Source organism: Bufo bufo, chromosome 3 (genome assembly GCF_905171765.1).
Source record: "Bufo bufo chromosome 3, aBufBuf1.1, whole genome shotgun sequence".
In the NCBI taxonomy this organism is placed as follows: Eukaryota; Metazoa; Chordata; class Amphibia; order Anura; family Bufonidae; genus Bufo; species Bufo bufo.
In genome coordinates this window covers 576,593,610-576,614,713 of record NC_053391.1, presented here as the reverse complement: position 1 = coordinate 576,614,713, position 21,104 = coordinate 576,593,610, and the positions used below count along the sequence as shown (strand labels likewise).

General features: G+C 42.6%; 1 protein-coding gene across 2 annotated transcripts in view; it reads right to left on the bottom strand.

The window, feature by feature from the left end:
- LOC120996058 (zinc finger E-box-binding homeobox 1-like) overlaps positions 1 to 21,104 on the bottom strand; it is a 149,429-nt gene that overhangs the window by 44,243 nt on the left and 84,082 nt on the right. Inside the window, exon 1 of one of the 2 annotated variants that reach the window (XM_040425733.1) lies at positions 15,016 to 15,111. The exons of the other annotated variant lie outside the window; for it this stretch is intronic. Coding sequence (XP_040281667.1) covers positions 15,016 to 15,097 — 82 coding nt within the window. The 5' untranslated portion in view covers positions 15,098 to 15,111. Of the gene's footprint in view, positions 1 to 15,015; positions 15,112 to 21,104 lie in introns of those variants that run through there. 2 annotated transcript variants of the gene reach the window in all.

The following is a 21,104-nucleotide window of genomic DNA, read 5'->3' as shown; positions in this document are numbered from 1 at the left end:
AGTTATATGTTGTAAAGCCTTTTTTTTGGCGTGTATTAGTGGGGAAAAGGAGAAAGGGCTTATTAGCCGTTGTGTGGTGAAGTGAGAAAATTAAAGCCCTTTTTGGCGTGTAACAGTGGCAAAAAAATATATATTATTTGCCGTTCAGCAGTGCAGTTATATGTTCTAAAGCCCTTTTTCTGGCGCAGGCACAGGTCGCAGCAGAGTAAGGGGGCGTGGCAGTTTGAGAGGCCTGAGCTCCCAGTGTCAGCTAGCGTTCGTGTCATGACCAGCAACCTAGCGGTTCTTGAATGGTTGACTCAATCTTCAATGGGTTCGTCAGACACAACCCTTAGATGGCATGGCCTGGGAGCAGGCCCCGTGCCCTCACCTGTCCTCAACCTGCCTCTGTCCTCTTCGGTTCCCTCAGCCAGAAAAGTACTATATGCTGTGGGCTCAGCTCCACAATACAGCGAGGACGAGCTACTAGAGGACAGTCAGCAGCTACTGCCCAGCCAAGATCCGGAGGAGACGATCTGCCGCTTCCTCCAGTAGGCAGGCAGTAGTGATAAGGAGAGTGGCGTGGGAGCTGGTTTTGTGAGCAGTCAGGCTCCTGGCTCATAGACCATTGAGGAGGACATCAGTGACATGCAGACAGTACTCAATGATGATGTAGCCGATCACAATTGCGAGCCGGGTGACGAAGGGGCTTCATCATCATCAGTAGAAGAGGGTGGTAACTTGCGCGTGAGGTAGCATGGCCGGGAGTCAGCAGGGTGGCAGCAGTGGGAGGTCGGGAGCCAAACGTGCCTGGGGTAGACCACCCGCTTTGCAGGAGCCTACCGGCCCGGAAAGTAGTGGTGCAGGAGTTCACGGAGGCAGCGGCGGTAGCAGTCAGTCAGTGCAGAGTTTTGGAGGTAAAATCACCTACTCGGCAGTGTGGCAGTTTTTTGTTAAGCCGCCAGGCGAGGTGAACCTGGCCATTTGTCGAATCTGTGGGCAGAAGGTGAAGCGTGGCCAGGGTGCCAATGTTGGCACCATGGCCCTGCGTCAACATATGCAGTGTCAACAAAGTGGCCTGGGAGAACTGTGGCTCCAATGTGGTGGTCCAGCCTGCCGCAGCAACCAGTGGCACGCACCCGATTTCAGGCAGTCAAGGCTCTACCACCTCAGCCGAAGGAAGCTGTCTGTCCTTCCCAACATCTGCTGGTCCTGATGCTCCTGCTTCTCCTTCTCCTAGTCAGTCATTCTGTCAGCAATCGATCACCGAAGCGATTGCCAAGAGACAAAAGTATGCGTGCACTCATCGACCAGTAAGACACACTTGAGTTATTTGGTCAGTTTTGGCCCTGTAACTGCCCAAAGAAGTGAAGTGTGCAGTGATTCTAAGAGCAACACCTGTCATCTGCGTGTACTAACTCACAGTATTGTTTCACTACCACAGCAGACTCACTATGTGTGTTGCTGCAAGGCACAGTGTTCTACACCACTATACAGGCTCTCTGCAGCCAGGAAATAGCTGTTTTTTAACACGATTCACCACAAATTATTTTTGATCGAATCATATCTTTTTCGGAAAAATCAGCGAACTGACCAAATTGAATTTTTTTGAAAAAACGCTTCAGTTTTGTCCCCATTTATTGCTCCAGAATGCATTCCGTTCCGTTTGGTTGCGTTCTCATACCGGAAAGCAAACAGCAACAAGCTGCGGTTTGCTTTCCGTCCTGGGATGTGGAGCTAAACAGATCCGTCATGATGACCCACAATGCAAGTCAATAGGGACCGATCCATTTTCTCTGACACAATAGAAAACGGATCTGTCCCTTATTGACTTTTAATGGAGTTCATTACGGATCCGTTTTGGGTATGTTAAAGATAATACAACTGGATCCGTTCATAACGGATGCAGATGGTTGTATTATCAGTAACGGAAGCGTTTTTGCTGAACCACTAGTGTGAAAGTAGCCTAAATCCTGCTTTCATGTTAAACTTTTTTTTTTTTTAATTTCCATGTCACAATCTATATTTTAAAAAATGCCTAAAATTGCACAGTTTTCACACTGGCCTAATGTCGAGACTTCCTGTTTTGTACTGGCACTTGATAACCATCACATTATCATCACAGGTAGAATTACAGATATCGCCTATACTATATGTAAAAACACAGAATCCACCATTCACAATATCACAGCTTAACTTCTTCATACTGATCTCTGCACAGGTCACAGAGCATGCCTAAAAAAAAATTCCCATTGAAGTCAATTAGATCCCCTCCTGTCTATGGCCCATGTGGCTACTTTTAAAGAACAGGAAGTCTTGCTCTATTTTAGTAGTAGAAAGTGTGATAACTGCATGATTTTAGGATCTTTTTTTTTAAATATAAAAAAAAAAAATCCATGTCCTTATCTATATCACCAAAAATTATAAAACAATATGTTGAACATAAAAACTTGATTTAAAGGATCACTGTACTTTCAGAAAACAATTGATATGTTATCGGGACATATCAAAAGTTTTGATCAATGAGGTCTGAGCACCTAGAGAGCGCTTTCTCTCCTTGCTGCACGAGAGGGGAGCTAGACAGGCAGATAGACTTTCTATTGAGTCCATCGTGCTTCTTCTCCTGCATTGAGAAAAAGATTGTGCTAAGAGAATGCTTCTCTCCCCTCTTTTTAGAGATCAGGGTCCCAGCATTCAGACCCCCACCGATCAAAACTTTTAATATATTCCTATAACATATTAAAAGCACAGTGACTCAAAACAATAGGCCATATTCTGATGACACATTCCCTTTAATGTGATGTGAAAGGGTCCGGTAACATGTCCACTCGCACAACTCCATAGAAAGAAAAATAAAAAATAAAGTTATGGGTCTTGGTAAGCGGCAATGCAAAAACATTTTTTTCTTTAAAAAAAAAAAAATTGTTTTATTGCAAAAAAAGTAGTAAAACGTAAAAAAAAACTATATGCATTTGGTATCACTGTAATCATACTGACCCAGAAAATAAAGATGTTATTTATACTGAAAAATTTACGTAAATTTGATTACCGTATTTTTCGCCCCATAAGACGCACATTTTCCCCCCCAAATGTGGGGGGGGGAAGTGCCCCTGCATCTTATGGGGCGAATGTTGGCAATTTACATCGCAGTCTGCATCGCCGCTCTCCCCGGCTACTACAGCCCCTCCCTAGGAATCTGTGAATGGCATTATGATTGGGGAAGGATGGGGGTCTGTGGATGGCATTATGATGGGGGGGGGGGGGGCTGTGGATGGGACTGTTATGGGGGGGGGATCTGTGGATGACACATATAGCAGTGTCATCCACAGATCCACCACCCCATCATAATGCCATCCACAGATCCCCCCCACCATCATAATGCCATCCACAGATCCCCCCCTCACCATCATAATGCCATCCACAGATCCCCCCACCATCATAATGCCATCCACAGATCCCCCCCACCATCATAATGCCATCCACAGATCCCCCCCACCATCATAATGCCATCCACAGATCCCCCCCCACCATCATAATGCCATCCACAAATCCCCCCCACCATCATAATGCCATCCACAAATCCCCCCCACCATCATAATGCCATCCACAGATCCCCCCACCATCATAATGCCATCCACAGCTCCCCCACAACAGCGCCATCCACAAATCCCCCACCCCATAACAGTGCATCATCCACAGATCCCCCATAATAGTGTCATGCACAGACCGCCATTAGTTCAAACCCACCAAAAGCACACCTTTTGGTTAAAAATTTTTTTTTCTTATTTTGCTCCTCAAAAACCTAGGTGCGTCTTATGGGTCGGTGCGTCTTATAGGGTGAAAAATACGGTAAAATGTAGAACGTAAAAATAGTGGCAGCATTGCTGTTTCTCCCCCCCATCTCCCTCCCAGAAAGAGTTAATAAAAGTTAATCAGAAAGTTATGTGTACCCCAAAATGGTGCCATTAAAAACTACAACTTGTCCTGCAAAAAACAAGCCCTCGTAAAGCTATATAGATGGAAAAAGAAAAAAAATGTTGTAGCTCTTGGAAAGCGGCGATGAAAAAAGAAAGAACAACGCTTGGTCACTAAGGCCCAAAACAGGCTGGTCACTAAGGGGTTAAAGGTCTTATAGATCTGTATTCTTCTGTCACTAGTATCATATTTACATAGCTTGTTAGGTTAGAAGTAGTCACTTCCACCAAGTTCAGCTTTCACTCAGTGTGAAGAATACATGCTGGATTAACACGTTAAAGTGTGCCTAAACTTTACTAAACTTTATTAAAACCTATTGTAAATGCTTGCTCCACTTTGCTAATAGCCTGCACCGATGTGGTGTGCAGGCTATCAGCAGAATGGAGTGAGCGCAGGGCAGGAGCACACATAGCACATCACTCCAATGCCTGGGCCCACCCTGTCATAGGACATCTATGCCAGGCTTTAGCAGAGCAGCGCTGGTACAGGCAGGAGCAGCAATGTTCTGGCAGGCAGATCGCTCAGTGCGGCCCCAGGGGAATCATCACTCGAGTACACAGTGATGTACGGGAGTATGGATTGCAACATGCAATAGGCCCCTGAACTTCAGGTGCCTATTTTGCTGGGAAAGGTACCGGTAATTCAAAAAATTTAAGATATTACAAATATTCTTTTCAGCACATTTACAATTGTTTTAATAAAGTTTAGTTGAACGATTAGGTACACTTGCAGGTGCACTTTAGGTATAAATGCCATTTCCCATTAAGAAACTGGAACATTTCTAAATGATGGGGGTCATTTACTATACTGAAATACGCCTTAATTAGGCGTATTTTTAGGTGCAGATGGCGGCGCAACGGTTAATCGCGCCACTATCTGTGACTTCGCCCCGCTCATACCAGGTCTAAAATTGTGGGCGTGGAAGGGGACAGGCCAGTCTCATTTACCATTTTTTATGCCTGTTTTAGACGTAGAAAATGGTCTAAATGTAAGACAGCTAGGAAGTTGTTTTACATTTAGAACTGGCGCTGGATGCACCAAAGTTATGGAGAGGACTGCGCCCCTTCATAACCTAAAACGCAGGTCTTAATAACTGTGCCCCGAAATGTCTAAATAAAATGTCTAAAATAAGCTTGATCAACAATTATATAGAATCTTTTTGGGTAATGCTATAATGCAATATCAGCTTATTATACTTCTATACCTTTTGTATTGCTAGAGTATAATACTACAGTCCTGATCAATTAAGACCACTTGAAAAATGGCAACAAATCATATTTTACATTGTTGGATCTTAAGTAGAGCTTCAACATGCAACAAGAAGAAATGAGAGTGAGACAAAACATTTTTTGAGCATTCAATTAATTGAAAATAACAATTAAACTGAAACATGCTGTTTTTCAGCTGATCCAAATTTTAGGACCATGCCTTTAAAAAGGCCAAATCTGTGCAAAGATGTGGATTCATTGTCATTTTCTGTCAGGTAGTCACACGTTGTGATGGCAAAGGCAAAAAAACTCTCCCTTTTTGAACGTGGTCGGGTTGTTGAACTGCATAAGCAGGGTCTCTCACAGCGCGCCATCGCTGCGGTGGTGGGACGCAGTAAGACAGTCATTTGGAATTTCTTAACCACTTAAGGACCACAGGTTTATACCCCCCTAAAGACCAGGCCCTTTTTTACAAATCGGCACTCCACAACTTTAGTTGTTTATTGCTCGGTCATGCAACTTACCACCCAAATGAATTTTACCCCCTTTTCTTCTCACTAATAGAGCTTTCATTTGGTGGTATTTCATTGCTGCTGACATTTTTACTTTTTTTGTTATTAATCGAAATTTAATGATTTTTTTGCAAAAAAATGACATTTTTCACTTTCAGTTGTAAAATTTTGCAAAAAAAACGACATCCATATATCAATTTTGCTCTAAATGTATTGTTCTACATGTCTTTGATAAAAAAAAAAATGTTTGGGTAAAAAAAAAAATGGTTTGGGTAAAAGTTATAGCGTTTACAAGCTATGGTACAAAAATGTGAATTTCCGCTTTTTGAAGCAGCTCTGACTTTCTGAGCACCTGTCATGTTTCCTGAGGTTCTACAATGCCCAGACAGTACAAACACCCCACAAATGACCCCATTTCGGAAAGTAGACACCCTAAGGTATTCGCTGATGGGCATAGTGAGTTCATAGAACTTTTTATTTTTTGTCACAAGTTAGCGGAAAATTATGATTTTTTTTTTTTCTTACAAAGTCTCATATTCCACTAACTTGTGACAAAAAATAAAAGCTTCCATGAACTCACTATGCCCATCAGCGAATACCTTGGGATGTCTTCTTTCCAAAATGGGGTCACTTGTGGGGTAGTTATACTGCCCTGGCATTCTAGGGGCCCAAATGTGTGGTAAGAAGTTTGAAATCAAATTCTGTAAAAAATGACCAGTGAAATCCGAAAGGTGCTCTTTGGAATATGGGCCCCTTTGCCCACCTAGGCTGCAAAAAAGTGTCACACATGTGGTATCTCCGTATTCATGAGAAGTTGGGGAATGTGTTTTGGGGTGTCATTTTACATATACCCATGCTGGGTGAGAGAAATATCTTGGCAAAAGACAACTTTGTATAAAAAAATGGTAAAAGTTGTCTTTTGCCAAGATATTTCTCTCACCCAGCATGGGAATATGTAAAATGACACCCCAAAACACATTCCCCAACTTCTCCTGAATACGGAGATACCACATGTGTGACACTTTTTTGCAGCCTAGGTGGGCAAAGGGGCCCATATTCCAAAGAGCACGATTCGGATTTCACTGGTCATTTTTTACAGAATTTGATTTCAAACTCCTTACCACACATTTGTGCCCCTAGAATGCCAGGGCAGTATAACTACCCCACAAATGACCCCATTTTGGAAAGAAGACACCCCAAGGTATTCGCTGATGGGCATAGTGAGTTCATGGAAGTTGTTATTTTTTGTCAAAAGTTAGTGGAATATAAGACTTTGTAAGAAAAAAAAAAAAAGAAAAAAATCATCATTTTCCACTAACTTGTGACAAAAAATATAAAATTCTAGGAACTCGCCATGCCCCTCGTGGAATACCTTGGGGTGTCTCCTTTCCAAAATGGGGTCACTTGTGGGGTAGTTATACTGCCCTGGCATTTTCCAGGGGCCCTAATGTGTGGTAAGTAGGTAAATGACCTGTGAAATCCGAAAGGTGCTCTTTGGAATATGGGCCCCTTTGCCCACCTAGGCTGCAAAAAAGTGTCACACATGTGGTATCGCCGTATTCAGGAGAAGTTGGGGAATGTGTTTTGGGGTGTCATTTTACATATACCCATGCTGGGTGAGAGAAATATCTTGGCAAAAGACAACTTTTCCCATTTTTTTATACAAAGTTGGCATTTGACCAAGATATTTCTCTCACCCAGCATGGGTATATGTAAAATGACACCCCAAAACACATTCCCCAACTTCTCCTGAGTACGGCGATACCAGATGTGTGACACTTTTTTTGCAGCCTAGATGTGCAAAGGTGCCCAAATTCCTTTTAGGAGGGCATTTTTAGACATTTGGATACCAGACTTCTTCTCACGCTTTGGGGCCCCTAGAATGCCAGGGCAGTATAAATACCCCACATGTGACCCCATTTTGGAAATAAGACACCCCAAGGTATTCAATGAGGGGCATGGCGAGTTCATAGATTTTTTTTATTTTTGGCACAAGTTAGCGGAAATTGATATTTTTTATTTTTTTCTCACAAAGTCTCCCTTTCCGCTAACTTGGGACAAAAATTTAAATCTTTCATGGACTCGATATGCCCCTCATGGAATACCTGGGGGTGTCTTCTTTCCGAAATGGGGTCACATGTGGGGTATTTATACTGCCCTGGCATTCTAGGGGCCCTAAAGCGTGAGAAGAAGTCTGGAATATAAATGTCTAAAAAATTTTACGCATTTGGATTCCGTGAGGGGTATGGTGAGTTCATGTGAGATTTAATTTTTTTACACAAGTTAGTGGAATATGAGACTTTGTAAGAAAAAAATAATAATTTCCGCTAACTTGGGCCAAAAAAATGTCTGAATGGAGCCTTACAGAGGGGTGATCAATGACAGGGGGGTGATCAATGACAGGGGGGTGATCAATGACAGGGGGGTGATCAGGGAGTCTATATGGGGTGATAACCCCCCTGTCATTGATCACCCCCCTATAAGGCTCCATTCAGATGTCCGTATGTGTTTTGCGGATCCGATCCATGTATCCGTGGATCCGTAAAAATCATACGTACATCTGAATGCAGCCTGACAGGGGGGGGGTGATCAATGACAGGGGCGGTGATCAATGACAGGGGGGTGATCAGGGAGTCTATATGGGGTGATCACCCCCCCTGGAAGGCTCCAGGGAGACGCCTGTATGTGTTTTGCGGATCCGATCCATCTATCAGTGGATCCGTAAAAATCATGCGGACGTCTGAATGGAGCTTTACAGGGGTGTGATCAATGACAGGGGGGTGATGAGGGAGTCTATATGGGGTGATCACCACAGTCATTGATCACGCCCCTGTAAGGCTCCATTCAGACGTCCGTATGCGTTTTGCGGATCCGATCCATCCATCAGTGGATCCGTAAAAATCATGCGGACGTCTGAATGGAGCTTTACAGGGGTGTGATCAATGACACGGGGGTGATGAGGGAGTCTATATGGGGTGATCAACACAGTCATTGATCACGCCCCTGTAAGGCTCCATTCAGACGTCCGTGTGCGTTTTGCGGATCCGATCCATCCATCAGTGGATCCGTAAAAATCATGCGGACGTCTGAATGGAGCTTTACAGGGGTGTGATCAATGACAGGGGGGTAATCAATGACAGGGGGGTGATCAGGGAGTCTATATGGGGTGATCACCACAGTCATTGATCACGCCCCTGTAAGGCTCCATTCAGACGTCCGTGTGCGTTTTGCGGATCCGATCCATCTATCAGTGGATCCGTAAAAATCATGCAGACGTCTGAATGGAGCTTTACAGGGGGGTGATCAATGACAGGGGGGTAATCAATGACAGGGGGGTGATCAGGGAGTCTATATGGGGTGATCAGGGGCTAATAAGGGGTTAATAAGTGACGGGGGGGGTGTAGTGTAGTGTAGTGGTGCTTGGTGCTACTTTACTGAGCTACCTGTGTCCTCTGGTGGTCGATCCAAACAAAGGGGACCACCAGAGGACCAGGTAGCAGGTATATTAGACGCTGTTATCATAACAGCGTCTAATATACCTGTTAGGGGTTAAAAAAATCACATCTCCAGCCTGCCAGCGAACGATCGCCGCTGGCAGGCTGGAGATCCACTCTCTTACCTTCCGTTCCTGTGCGCGCGTTCACAGGAAATCTCGGCTCACGCGAGATGACGCCAATCGGCGTTAGTGTGACCTGGGAGCGCCGCAGAAATGACGCCTTTTGGCGTTAGTGTGACGGTAAGTGGTTAAATGATCCTGAGGATTATGGAACAAAAAAGTCAAGTGGAAGACCCAAAAAAATGTCATCAGCACTGAGCCGGAGGATCCAATTGGCTGTCCGTCAAGACACTGACACATGATCCTCAACCCAAATTAAGGCCCTTACTGGTGCTGACTGCAGCCCCATAACCATCAGACGGCATCTGAGACTGAAGGGCTTCAAAAACAAAAAATGTCTTCAAAGACCTCGTCTCCTTGAACGCCACAGAACTGCTCGTTTGGACTTTGCAAGAGAGCACCAAACATGGGACATTCAAAGGTGGAAGAAAGTTTTATTCTTTGTTGAGAAAAAAATTGAACCTTGATGGTCCTGATGGTTTCCAACGTTACTGGCATGACAAGCAGATCCCACCTGAGATGTTTTCTATGCGCCACAGTGGAGGGGGCGCCATAATGGTCTGGGGTGCTTTTTCTTTCAGTGGAACAATGGAGCTTCTGGAAGTGCAGGAGCGTCAAACGACCGCTGGCTATGTCCAGATGTTGCAGAGAGCATTTCTCACGAGGGCCCTCGTCTGTGTGGTAACGACTGGGTTTTTCAATAGGACAACACTACAGTACACAATGCCCGCAGGACAAGGGACTTCTTCCAGGAGAATAACATCACTATTTTGGCCCATCCTGCGTGTTCCCCTGATCTAAATCCAATTGAGAACCTTTGGGGATGGATGGCAAGGGAAGTTTACAAAAATGGACAACAGTTCCAGACAGTAGATCGCCTTCGTGCAGCCATCTTCACCACTTGGAGAAATGTTCCCACTCACCTCATGGAAACGCTTGCATCAAGCATGCCGAAACGAATTTTTGAAGTGATAAACAATAACGGCAGAGCTACTCATTACTGAGTTCATGTTTGGAAGTTGGATTTCTGTTTTTTGGGGGGGGGGGGGGTTATTTTTCATTTTTTGGAGGTGTGGTCCTAAACTTTTGATCAGCTGAAAAACAGCCTGTTTCAGTTTATTTGTTGTTTTCAATAAATTGAATGCTCAAAAAATGTTGAAGCTCTACTTGGAACCTTGTTGAGTTCCAACAATGTAAAATAAGATTTTTTGCCATTTTTCAAGTGGTCTTAAACTTTTGATCAGGACTGTATTATGCTAACTTTCTGTATTGCTCCAGCTTTTATTCAAACTGAGGCAATAATATCTTCCCTGTTTATTTTCTTAAGGTTTTTAATAGATAAATTAGTCGCAAACCTAGAGACTGCCTCCCCCCACAATACTTTAATATAACTAATCTGCATGGGATGTATGTGCTGAGTTTAGAGATTACTATCCTAGAGATCTGTAAAGAACCAATTGTGGGTGTGTGCATCAATTCCTGAGACCAGTATACAAATATGCAAAGTCAAACCCTTTGCAATCTGTAGATTTACTCTGCTATTATATGATAATGTTTTTGCAGTGTTTTTTTTAATCATATTTATTGTCCGAATGCCAAAACTTGGATTGTCAGTTTATTCATTCATTTTTATTTACCTCTTAAAGAGTCTTTTTAGGATGAAATTATAAATAAAATATATAATAATAATAATAATAATAATAATTATTAAATAAATAAACAATAATTTGATTTAATGTAATAAATCTTAAATAAATAAATACAATTTCATTAAAATAATATACACACACTGCAATTATGTATGTATATCACCAAACCACCAGCTTTGGTGCTTTTTTGTGACTATTTAGGGCAAAAAAAAAAAAGCTATTATTTTTATTTCTGTCTATTATCTGAAGGAGAGAACTATTGCCCCAAAATGTATTATAACCATTTTGTTAAAATTGCTGTTGAGCGGACTCTATATTGATTTTACCCAGTGTTTTAATCAGAGTCAATGTCACCAGTGTATGCTTCCCTCATATAAGGCAGCATAAAACTAGTGACAGATTCTCTGGATTTATTCAGCTGAACAATGCAGGTTTCAGTGGGATCAGATGATGTTCTAATGTACACGGGGGCCTCCTGAGTTGACCCTGGATTTGGGGGAAAGACAGATATGGCATATTGGTTTTCCCCAAGCCAGATTCCTTGGGAGATAAGATGAGGGGTGTGACAGCTGCTAGCTTGCTGTCACACCTGTGACAGGTGTTAAAAGGCCTGAAAGACTGACTGCACACGAGTGATCTGACAGCCACTTTTGGAAGAGCTGGATCGTGGTTCTTGTTAAAGTCCTGTTCATCCATTATCCTCAGAAGTTAAGTGTTCCGCTTGTTGTGTTTTGTATCCCCCCCCCCCCGCTGTTTTTTTACTAGGCCTCAGCAAGACGCTGGTTCCTTCACCAGGGAAGGAACAGGTTGTCTCTGCCCTGTCATTACCTTTAGGGCATCCAAGGGTCACCAGGGTTTTCTAGGTTCCTGTGTATGGGCAACTTTACTATCGAGAGGTGCCCATACGGATAAGAGTTAGGGCCAGGAGCAGGGTTTAATAGGTGGTGACCATTTTCCTTCCCTAGCAGTGAGGCCTAGTGTCCTTCCCCTTCCTTCTTGTTGTCTCTTGGTGTTCTTCCCTACTACATCCGTAACACTTGCTTATTGACCTTTCCTTTCCTTGAAAGAAACATACATGCTCAGTCAAATATATAACCAAAGTCTGTTGTGGAAATCAGTGCAAAAATGTACAGATTTATTAATTCTGCTTAAAATGTAAAAAATATGGACTGATAAATCTGGACACTTTTGTCTAACTATTGGCTGGTTTAATTTGTACCAACATTAAGTGCCAAACAATTTGCACAATCTTGGAATGCATTGTTGCAAGCCAAGTGCCTTCTCCACTAAGCCGTGCCCCCTTGTCAAGCTGGAATACCAAACCAAAATAGGCGAGATGGGTGCAGTGGATTAATCTTTTTTTGGTGCATTTGCTTCATAAATTGGAATGAATCTTTATGCAATATTATGTGTCTGATATAGCCATAATTTTTTACTAAACATACATGTCTATCATATGTGTATATCATTTCAAACTTATCAGAACTGCTGGCAATGATGTATGTATCAACATCCATTACATTTAGAATGGTAACTGGTCAGTGGTAAATGTAAGTACTCATATTCTGAAATGGAAAATTATTCTCATGGAGGTGCCCTAAACTCACTGGAGTAGATTTATTAATCCTGTAGACCTATGATTGTGTAACTGTCAATATAGGATTGGCACACTCAAACATGCGGAGCCCCACGGAGTTAGAACAATTTATTATAACTATGCTTGATAAAATATAATAAAATACATAAAATAAAAATATGATAAAATGCAATTGTAAATAAAATTGGATTAAACAATAGTAGTTACTTCTATATTGTTCAGATTATGCTCTGAGTGTTAATAATAACATGTGGGTTATGACTACTGTTCTTCTGAACCTGTAATAGTATACAGTAAATTGCAGATCTTAGCAACAGATAAATCGCAGTCCATACGTTTATCACTACAGTCCATACGTTTTCTGGCTGTTGTGTACTCAATAACTCATGAGAATCTTCGCATGAATCTTTGTTCAAATATTCGATGATTGACGAAAAATCCTCTTGGAAAAAAATTAAAAAAATCGGAAATATTTTTCACACAAAGTTCCGATTATATTCGCAATCGAAACACACTTGCAAAGTTTTTGTGCGAAATCACATGCAATAGCTCTGTATATAGGCACTGTATTAATATCTCTTTGCACTCTTTGTCACTACAATCCATGCGTTTCTTGGTTGTTATATACTCAATTTCTCATGAGAATCTTCGCATACATCTATGTTCAAATTTTCGAGGATTGCCAAAAAAAATCTTTTCAGAAAGATTCTCGGAAAGATTCTTCCACACAAAGTTCAGATTATATTCGCATTCGAAAAAATAACACTACGAAAGTCTTTATGCGAAATCACATGCAATGGTTCACACTGTGAGATGTAAGTTTAGAGTCAGTACCAATAACCCACACTTGTGGGCTTACCTGTCCTTTTTGTTCAGCTAGATTTTCAGAGTAGTTGTTACTTCCGACTTTGGGCCGGTGTCCCGGTCTTTACTATGTCGGCGTCTTATTACTCTGTTTCGCATGGGGTATATTCCTAATGATGGCTTTCAGCTGATTGAAGGCAGGTAAATGTGAAGCGTCTTGCTTGAATCCTCGATGTCCTTTGGATTTGACAGTGCACTGTCCGTTCGGGGTTCAAGTCTTTCCGGGGTGAAACTTTTGCCAGACGCATTTCGGGGATAACTCTCCCCTTCCTCAGTGGCATCACCCCCTACAAGTAAATGGTGGGTTTTTATACCCCTCGATAATCTTGTGAAAAAAAGGAAGGTATCATGGGAAAAAGGTATCATGGGAAAGCAGTATCCTGGAAGAAAAGGAATATGGATTCCCCCAGTGTGGATCTTCCTCATATATACTTCTTTTCTCAATTTTGAAGATATTTTTCTTATTTTAGCTGTCCATGATCATTCCAAAATTCATAAACAATGTGATTTTATTGATTTTCAAGTGTTTTTATACATGCGATTTTTAGTTGCGTTTTTTGTGCGTTTTTTCTCATAATGCGTTTTTTTCTCCATTGATGCGTTTTTTCGATATTTGTTGCATTTTTTACTTCTGAATCAACTGCATGTCATATTTTCTTAAAATAGCATTCATAATTTAAATTATAAGGCAATTTTTAGATCTATCCTTCAAAGTATTAACTTTCAAAACATTGACTTCAAAATTAGGTCAAATGGTGATACATCTGACACATTCAGGGAAGAGTCAAGGGACGCACACCCGCAGTACAGAGAGAGTCACAGTGCTGATAAACAGCCTGGCATGTGACTCTCCGTGAACTTACGGGTGGACGACCCATTATCTATAAAAAGCCGAAAATTTCAAGCTCTGAGTTTAGCCCCTTTGGCATCATGCTTCCAAAATCGTATATGCGCCTAGATTCCGCGCCTAGAGCCCCCGGCAAGACGGATCAGTCATTGCGGTAGGCACATGCTTAGACCGCAAAAAATGTGAAAAAAATAAATACCGGATCCGTTTTTTCCAGATGACACCGGAGAGACGGATCCAGCATTTCAATGCATTTGTCAGGCGGATCAGGATCCTGCGATTTTTAGTTGCGTTTTTTGTGCGTTTTTTCTCATAATGCGTTTTTTTCCTGATCCATCTGACGAATGCCATCAGTTTGCATACGTTTTGATGGATCCTGCCGGAATCCTCTGCCGCAAGTGTGAAAGTACCCTTACATTGTGTATTTATCCACGACATATTTTTGAGCCACCTTATGTACAATTGTCTTCATTTAATTACTACGAATACACAATACTATAATATCCAACTATATGAAGCCTTACTGTCTCAGCGGTCCTGAAAACTCCAATATCTCATTGTATACTCTGTAGCAAAAGCATAGTTGTAAAATTCTTGTGTTATTAAAAGACATTTCAGCTGACTCAAAAAGTTAGTTTTTTTTTACTTTTTTTTTTTTAAGCTGGTACTATCCCCGATATTAAAAACTATAGTGAAACTTTCTATAAACTGTCATGTCACATACTGCGCGTCATGTAACATCCTTCATTTAACACTTTTCACACTCACCTGAATCACTATTGACAACTTGAAGGTCTGTGGAAGAAGAAGCTGTCAGCCACATACTGTTAGAGACTGAAACTAATTTCATTTGTCTCACCTTGTAGTAACTCTCCGCCCTCTTCATGTGCAGTCTTTACAATGTTATTGGTTGCAGGATTTGATGGGACTTACTTAAGTCTCACTATGTATTATCTGTGACATGCTAGAAGTGGTAGTCAATGTATGGTGGCAGATCAGTCACTATGGACATACTGATTTAATGTTGCCGCCACAAGACAGCAAAGCAAGAATATCTTTATGGGTTCTAAACTTTTTGCTGATGTTAGCCTATTCACTAGTATATTCTTCATGTGCCAGGACTGCCCTTTAATTCTAGTGACTGGTACACAAAATACCAGGGCATACTTAGTTATAGGGCTCATTCAGATGAGCGATGTAAAAAATGGTCTATATTTTGACTGCTAAAAACTAATGATTTTCCACCAGTGTGAAATCAGTTTTGTTTCCGACTGAGTTCCTTGTTTTTTTTTTGTTCGTATGGAGTTAATATGTAAAAAAATAAAATTAAAATTAAAATAAATTGAAGAATGCCCACATAGCATTTCTTAGGGTGGGTTCACATCACGTTTTATGCCTCTGTTTGACATATGAAATGCAAGGATACAAAAAAATGCAGCAGCTCACCACATTCTTGTATCCTGCACAGTCCAGTTAAAAAAAGTATATGTATAAACGTATACTTTTTTTTACAATTGAACTCTATGGTGAATTGATGCCACTGTATGGCATCAGTCTAAAACATCCGTTTAACGTATACGTTTTATTTACATGTTGGATGGGAAAAACGTGATGTGAACCCACCCTTAGCAACCATCCATGAAAACCAGACCACACACTGTCCATTTTTTTCACAAACTTAAGCCTCATGCACACAACCGTGGTGTGTTTTGCGGTCCGCAAATCGTGGATGGCATCCGTGAGAGTTCTGCAATTTGCAGAACGGCACAGACAGCCTTCAATATAAATGCCTATTCTTGTCCGCAAAGCGCGGACAAGAATAGGACAAGTTATATTTTTTTAACGGGGCCGTGGAACGAAGCAACGTGGATGCTGCAATTTTCTCTGATCAGACCGATGGTCCATGAAGAAAACTGTGCATGTGAATTGGCCCATTGACTTTAATATGTTGGTGTTCTGCATCTGCGGTACCTTCTGCAGCTGGACAGCACACGGATGAGAACAGCCCATATATGCTTCCTAATCTCATTATCTTCTGTCTTATGCACTTGCTTTAAGCATCAGATGATATTGTCCTAATTTAACTTTTTGTAGGTGGCATCTCTGAAAACACGCAGCATCAACTCTAAAGTGCAATAATTTGTTTAAAAGACTGCTATTTGCTGCTGTCGTGTTTCACATGAATCTTGTCACCTCAAGTAACAACCTCCATAAATATTCACCCTTTAAAAATATGTGTGAAACATGCAGAAAGCTGGCAAAGGGGAAGTAGGCATTTGCCTCGTGGTTTCTGTTTTTTATTTGGCCAGTGCTGAGGAAACAGTCAATGTTGTAAACCATCTTCTCTACAAAGTTAGCTAACCAACAGTATTTTGGTTGAGTGATTGAAGTCCATCGCTGATTGGGAAGGTTGGAGTCAGGCAACAAAATATGTATAATGAGAGCTAGTTTGCAGTTAGAATCTATTTAAAAGCCTTACGATGAAGGAAAATAGTCTTACTTGAAGATCACTTATCAGCATGATAAACCCTAATAAACCAGGCATACATGCTAATGAGGTGTCTGGTGCACCGCTTCACCTCTGTCTTTCAGCTTTAGTCACTGCCTCTCTCCCACTCATTGACAGGACCTGCCATCATCAATGTTCTAATGCCTGACCCCAAAATCTTGCACATGTGTTGGCAAGAGTTCATTCAGAGCAGATCAGATCTCAGGAATGGGGTAGCCACATGAAATCTACTGTGCATGTACTCTGCTCGCCTGTTCTGGTGGCAAGGACCTGCCTCCAACTCCCCTTTCCTGGCAGGTCTTGCCTCCATTTCTGCTGTGTCCTTCCCGGCAACCTGTGGCCTGCTTGCCAGCAAGGTCTTTCCTCCTCTGCCCAAGTGTGCTTCACCTCACACCAGCCAATGGCTGGCCTCATTGGGGTACTTAATGCCCCTTCCCGTGGGAAGGTGCCTGAGCAATAAGTTTCCTAGCTTGCTAGTAGTCTCCTAAGGTGTGCTGTATTTGCTTGTCTGCCCATGTACTGAATTTCGGCCTGTTTTCTTGGATTGTGACCCTCCTCTGCCTTAGGCCTCATGCACACGACCGTATTTTTTGCGGTCCGCAAAACGGGGTTCCGTTTTTCCGTGACCGTTTTTTTGTCCGTGGGACTTCCTTGATTTTTGTAGGATCCACGGACATGAAAAAAAAAAAGTCGTTGGTGTCCGCCTGGCCGTGCGGAGCCAAACGGATCCGTCCTGAATTACAATGCAAGTCAATGGGGACGGATCCGTTTGACGTTGACACAATATGGTGCGATTTCAAACGGATCCGTCCCCCATTGACTTTCAATGTAAAGTCAGGAGTTAATATACCATAGGATCGGAGTTTTCTCCAATCCGATGGTATATTTTAACTTGAAGCGTCCCCATCACCATGGGAACGCCTCTATGTTAGAATATACCGTCGGATTTGAGTTACATTGTGAAACTCAAATCCGACAGTATATTCTAACACAGAGGCGTTCCCATGGTGATGGGGACGCTTCAGGTTAGAATATACTAAAAGAACTGTGTACATGACTGCCCCCTGCTGCCTGGCAGGTGCTGCCAGGCAGCAGGGGGCAGCCCCCCCCCCTGTAGTTAACACATTGGTGGCCAGTGTGGCCGGCCCCCCCCCCTCCCCTGTAGTTAACTCGTTGGTGGCCAGTGGGCCCCCCCCTCCCTCCCCCTCCTAATTAAAATCTCCCCCCTATCATTGGTGGCAGCGGAGTGTACCGATCGGAGTCCCAGTTTAATCGCTGGGGCTCCGATCGGTAACCATGGCAACCAGGACGCTACTGCAGTCCCGGTTGCCATGGTTACTTAGCAATTTCTAGAACCATTATACTTACCTGCGAGCGTCTGCCTCCGGTCGGGAGCTCCTCCTACTGGTAGGTGACAGGTCCGGCCGGGAGCTCCTCCTACTGGTAAGTGACATGACATGTCACTTACCAGTAGGAGGAGCTCTCGGCCGGACCTGTCACTTACCAGTAGGAGGAGCTCCCGACCGGACGCAGACCATCGCAGCTCGCAGGTAAGTATAATGGTTCTACAAATTGCTAAGTAACCATGGCAACCGGGACTGCAGTAGCGTCCTGGTTGCCATGGTTACCGATCGGAGCCCCAGCGATTAAACTGGGACTCCGATCGGTACACTCCGCTGCCACCAATGATAGGGGGGAGATTTTAATTAGGAGGGGGAGGGAGGGGAGAAGGCCCACTGGCCACCAATGAGTTAACTACAGGGGAGGGGGGGGGCCCACTGGCCACCAATGAGTTATCTACAGGGGAGGGGGGGCCCACTGGCCACCAATTAGTTAACTACAGGGGAGGGGGGGGCCGGCTGCACTGGCCACCAATGAGTTAACTACAGGGGAGGGAGGGAGGGGGGGGGCGGCCACACTGGCCACCAATGTGTTAACTACAGGGGGGGGGCAGCCCCCTGCTGCCTGGCAGCACCTTCCAGGCAGCAGGGGGCAGTCATGTACACAGTTCTGTTAGTATATTCTAACCTGAAGCGTCCCCATCACCATGGGAACGCCTCTGTGTTAGAATATACTGTCGGTTCTGAGTTTTCACGAAGTGAAAACTCAGCTATGAAAAAGCTTTTATGCAGACGGATCTTCGGATCCGTCTGTATAAAAACTAGCCTACGGCCACGGATCACGGACACGGATGCCAATCTTGTGTGCATCCGTGTTCTTTCACGGACCCATTGACTTGAATGGGTCCGTGAACCGTTGGCCGTGAAAAAAATCATATTTTTTTCACGGCCAGGAAACACGGATCACGGATGCGGCTGCAAAACGGTGCATTTTCCGATTTTTCCACGGACCCATTGAAAGTCAATGGGTCCGCGAAAAAAAACGGAAAACGGCACAACGGCCACGGGTGCACACAACGGTCGTGTGCAGGAGGCCTTACCTTCATATTGATCCATCTTTGCCCACACTAACCTTGGACCGTTTACTGTGCTGCATGTTTACATTGACCTCGGCCTGTCCCTAAGATTTTGCCTGACCCCTTGGTGCTCTGGATCAGCTGTTAATCATTCAGAGACCGCTCCAGGAGGTAGCAGCCTGGTAGTTTTCCCACAGTGAGGTCCTGATCCCAATGCAGGGTTTAAAGGGTGAATGCCAGGGTAGTGCCAGGATAACACCCCTTAGTAGTAGCCCTAAGCCAAATTTGACACAGTGGTTACACAGATATTGCTGTGATAAAGCCTAGACCTATCAATCAGTGGGAGAGAATGAGTAACTAAGGTTGAAAGGTGGATTTGTGAAGTGGTGTTACGAGGGAATAGGCTTGGTCCTTGGTGCTCTGAGCATCTCATTAGCATAAACATAAAAGCAGTATTTCCTTCAAAGTGACAGATCACATTGCTACAAGACAGGGGACATTGCACTCAGCATGATCAACTCTACCAGGCAGTATATCTGGTTTACTAGGGTTGATCATGCTGATAGATGCTCTTTAAACTTTGTGAGTTAAATGACAGTGGAGCTATATAGGAAGCCTTTCATTTAATACGCTGTATAATCTCATGCAGTAGGTGACCATAAAGGGCTTAACTCCGGGTAAAGTGCATCTTCTGGATTAGGTAATGAAAGTAACTACAATTTGTGTCTATTTTCACTTTTTCTTTACCAGGTATTGTGTAAAATTGTCCACATTTCTGCTACATTTACATCTTTATATTGCAGTTCTTTTTTATTTGATTTTCAATGTAAAATAAAATATGGTAAATGATATATAGCAGGGTGAGAAAGGAGAAAAATAGACACAAATAATTTGGACTTCCTCCTTAGGCCTTGTTCACACACTTCAGTTTTTGATGACTTGTCTTTTAGCTGAAACCAGGATTACATAAAAATATAAAATAAAGTAGAATTAGAAGGGACTCCGTAAAGGCTCTATAATGCAGATCTGATGTGGATGAAGCCTTAGGGTACCTGCACATGATGCGGATTACAGTAAGTGTGTTTTTTCCGTACGGATTCTTGTACCCAAAAACTTAAGTGTAATACAGTACCAGCAAAGGGTATGAGATTAGACAAATCTCATGTAAACCATACTTTTTTCTTGTGCAGAAATTATTCTGACGTACAGATTTAGAAATCCGCAGCAAGTCATTTGTTAGTGCGATTTTATTATTATTTTTTTTGTGTGGATTTCACCCATTTCAATGCAAATGGGGAGGTCTGTGGAAAATTGCGTCAAATTCTGACGAAAAAAAAAGAAATGCAAGTTCACATCACCGTTATTTTTCTGTTCTTCTGAGCGGTCAGAAGATCAGGAAAAACAAAAAAAAGCAGGATTCTGTAAAAAAATTTAAAAAATTGCATTGCATGAGTTATGCACGTTTGGCATCCGTTTGAGCCATTTCTGTCTGAGATCAGTTTTTTTAGATGGGGAAAAAAAGGCCTGCATGCAGCACTTTGTTTTCTGTCAAATAAAAATGGATCTCAGATGGAAATGGCTCAAATGAATGCCAAATGTGCATAACTGAGCAGAGGGTCCTGTTTTTATTTTTACAGGATCCCTTTTTTTTTTTTCAGTTCTTCTGGATTTTGGTACAGATCTGGGGCAGAAAAAGAAATCCTCACGAAAAACTGCATAGATTTTCGGTTTTAAAATATGCACTCAGGTGCAGGTAGCCGAAAGGCGAATTTATGTGTTTTTTTGTGATACTTTATCAGTCCATTCTAGGTGAAAGTAAACAAAAATGGGAAAAACATAACTTTCCTTGCTAATTATGTATATCCTATGGTAAGGTATTGCCAGCAATGCTTAAATCACAGAGATTTTTTGCAAAAGGAAATGACATAGAAT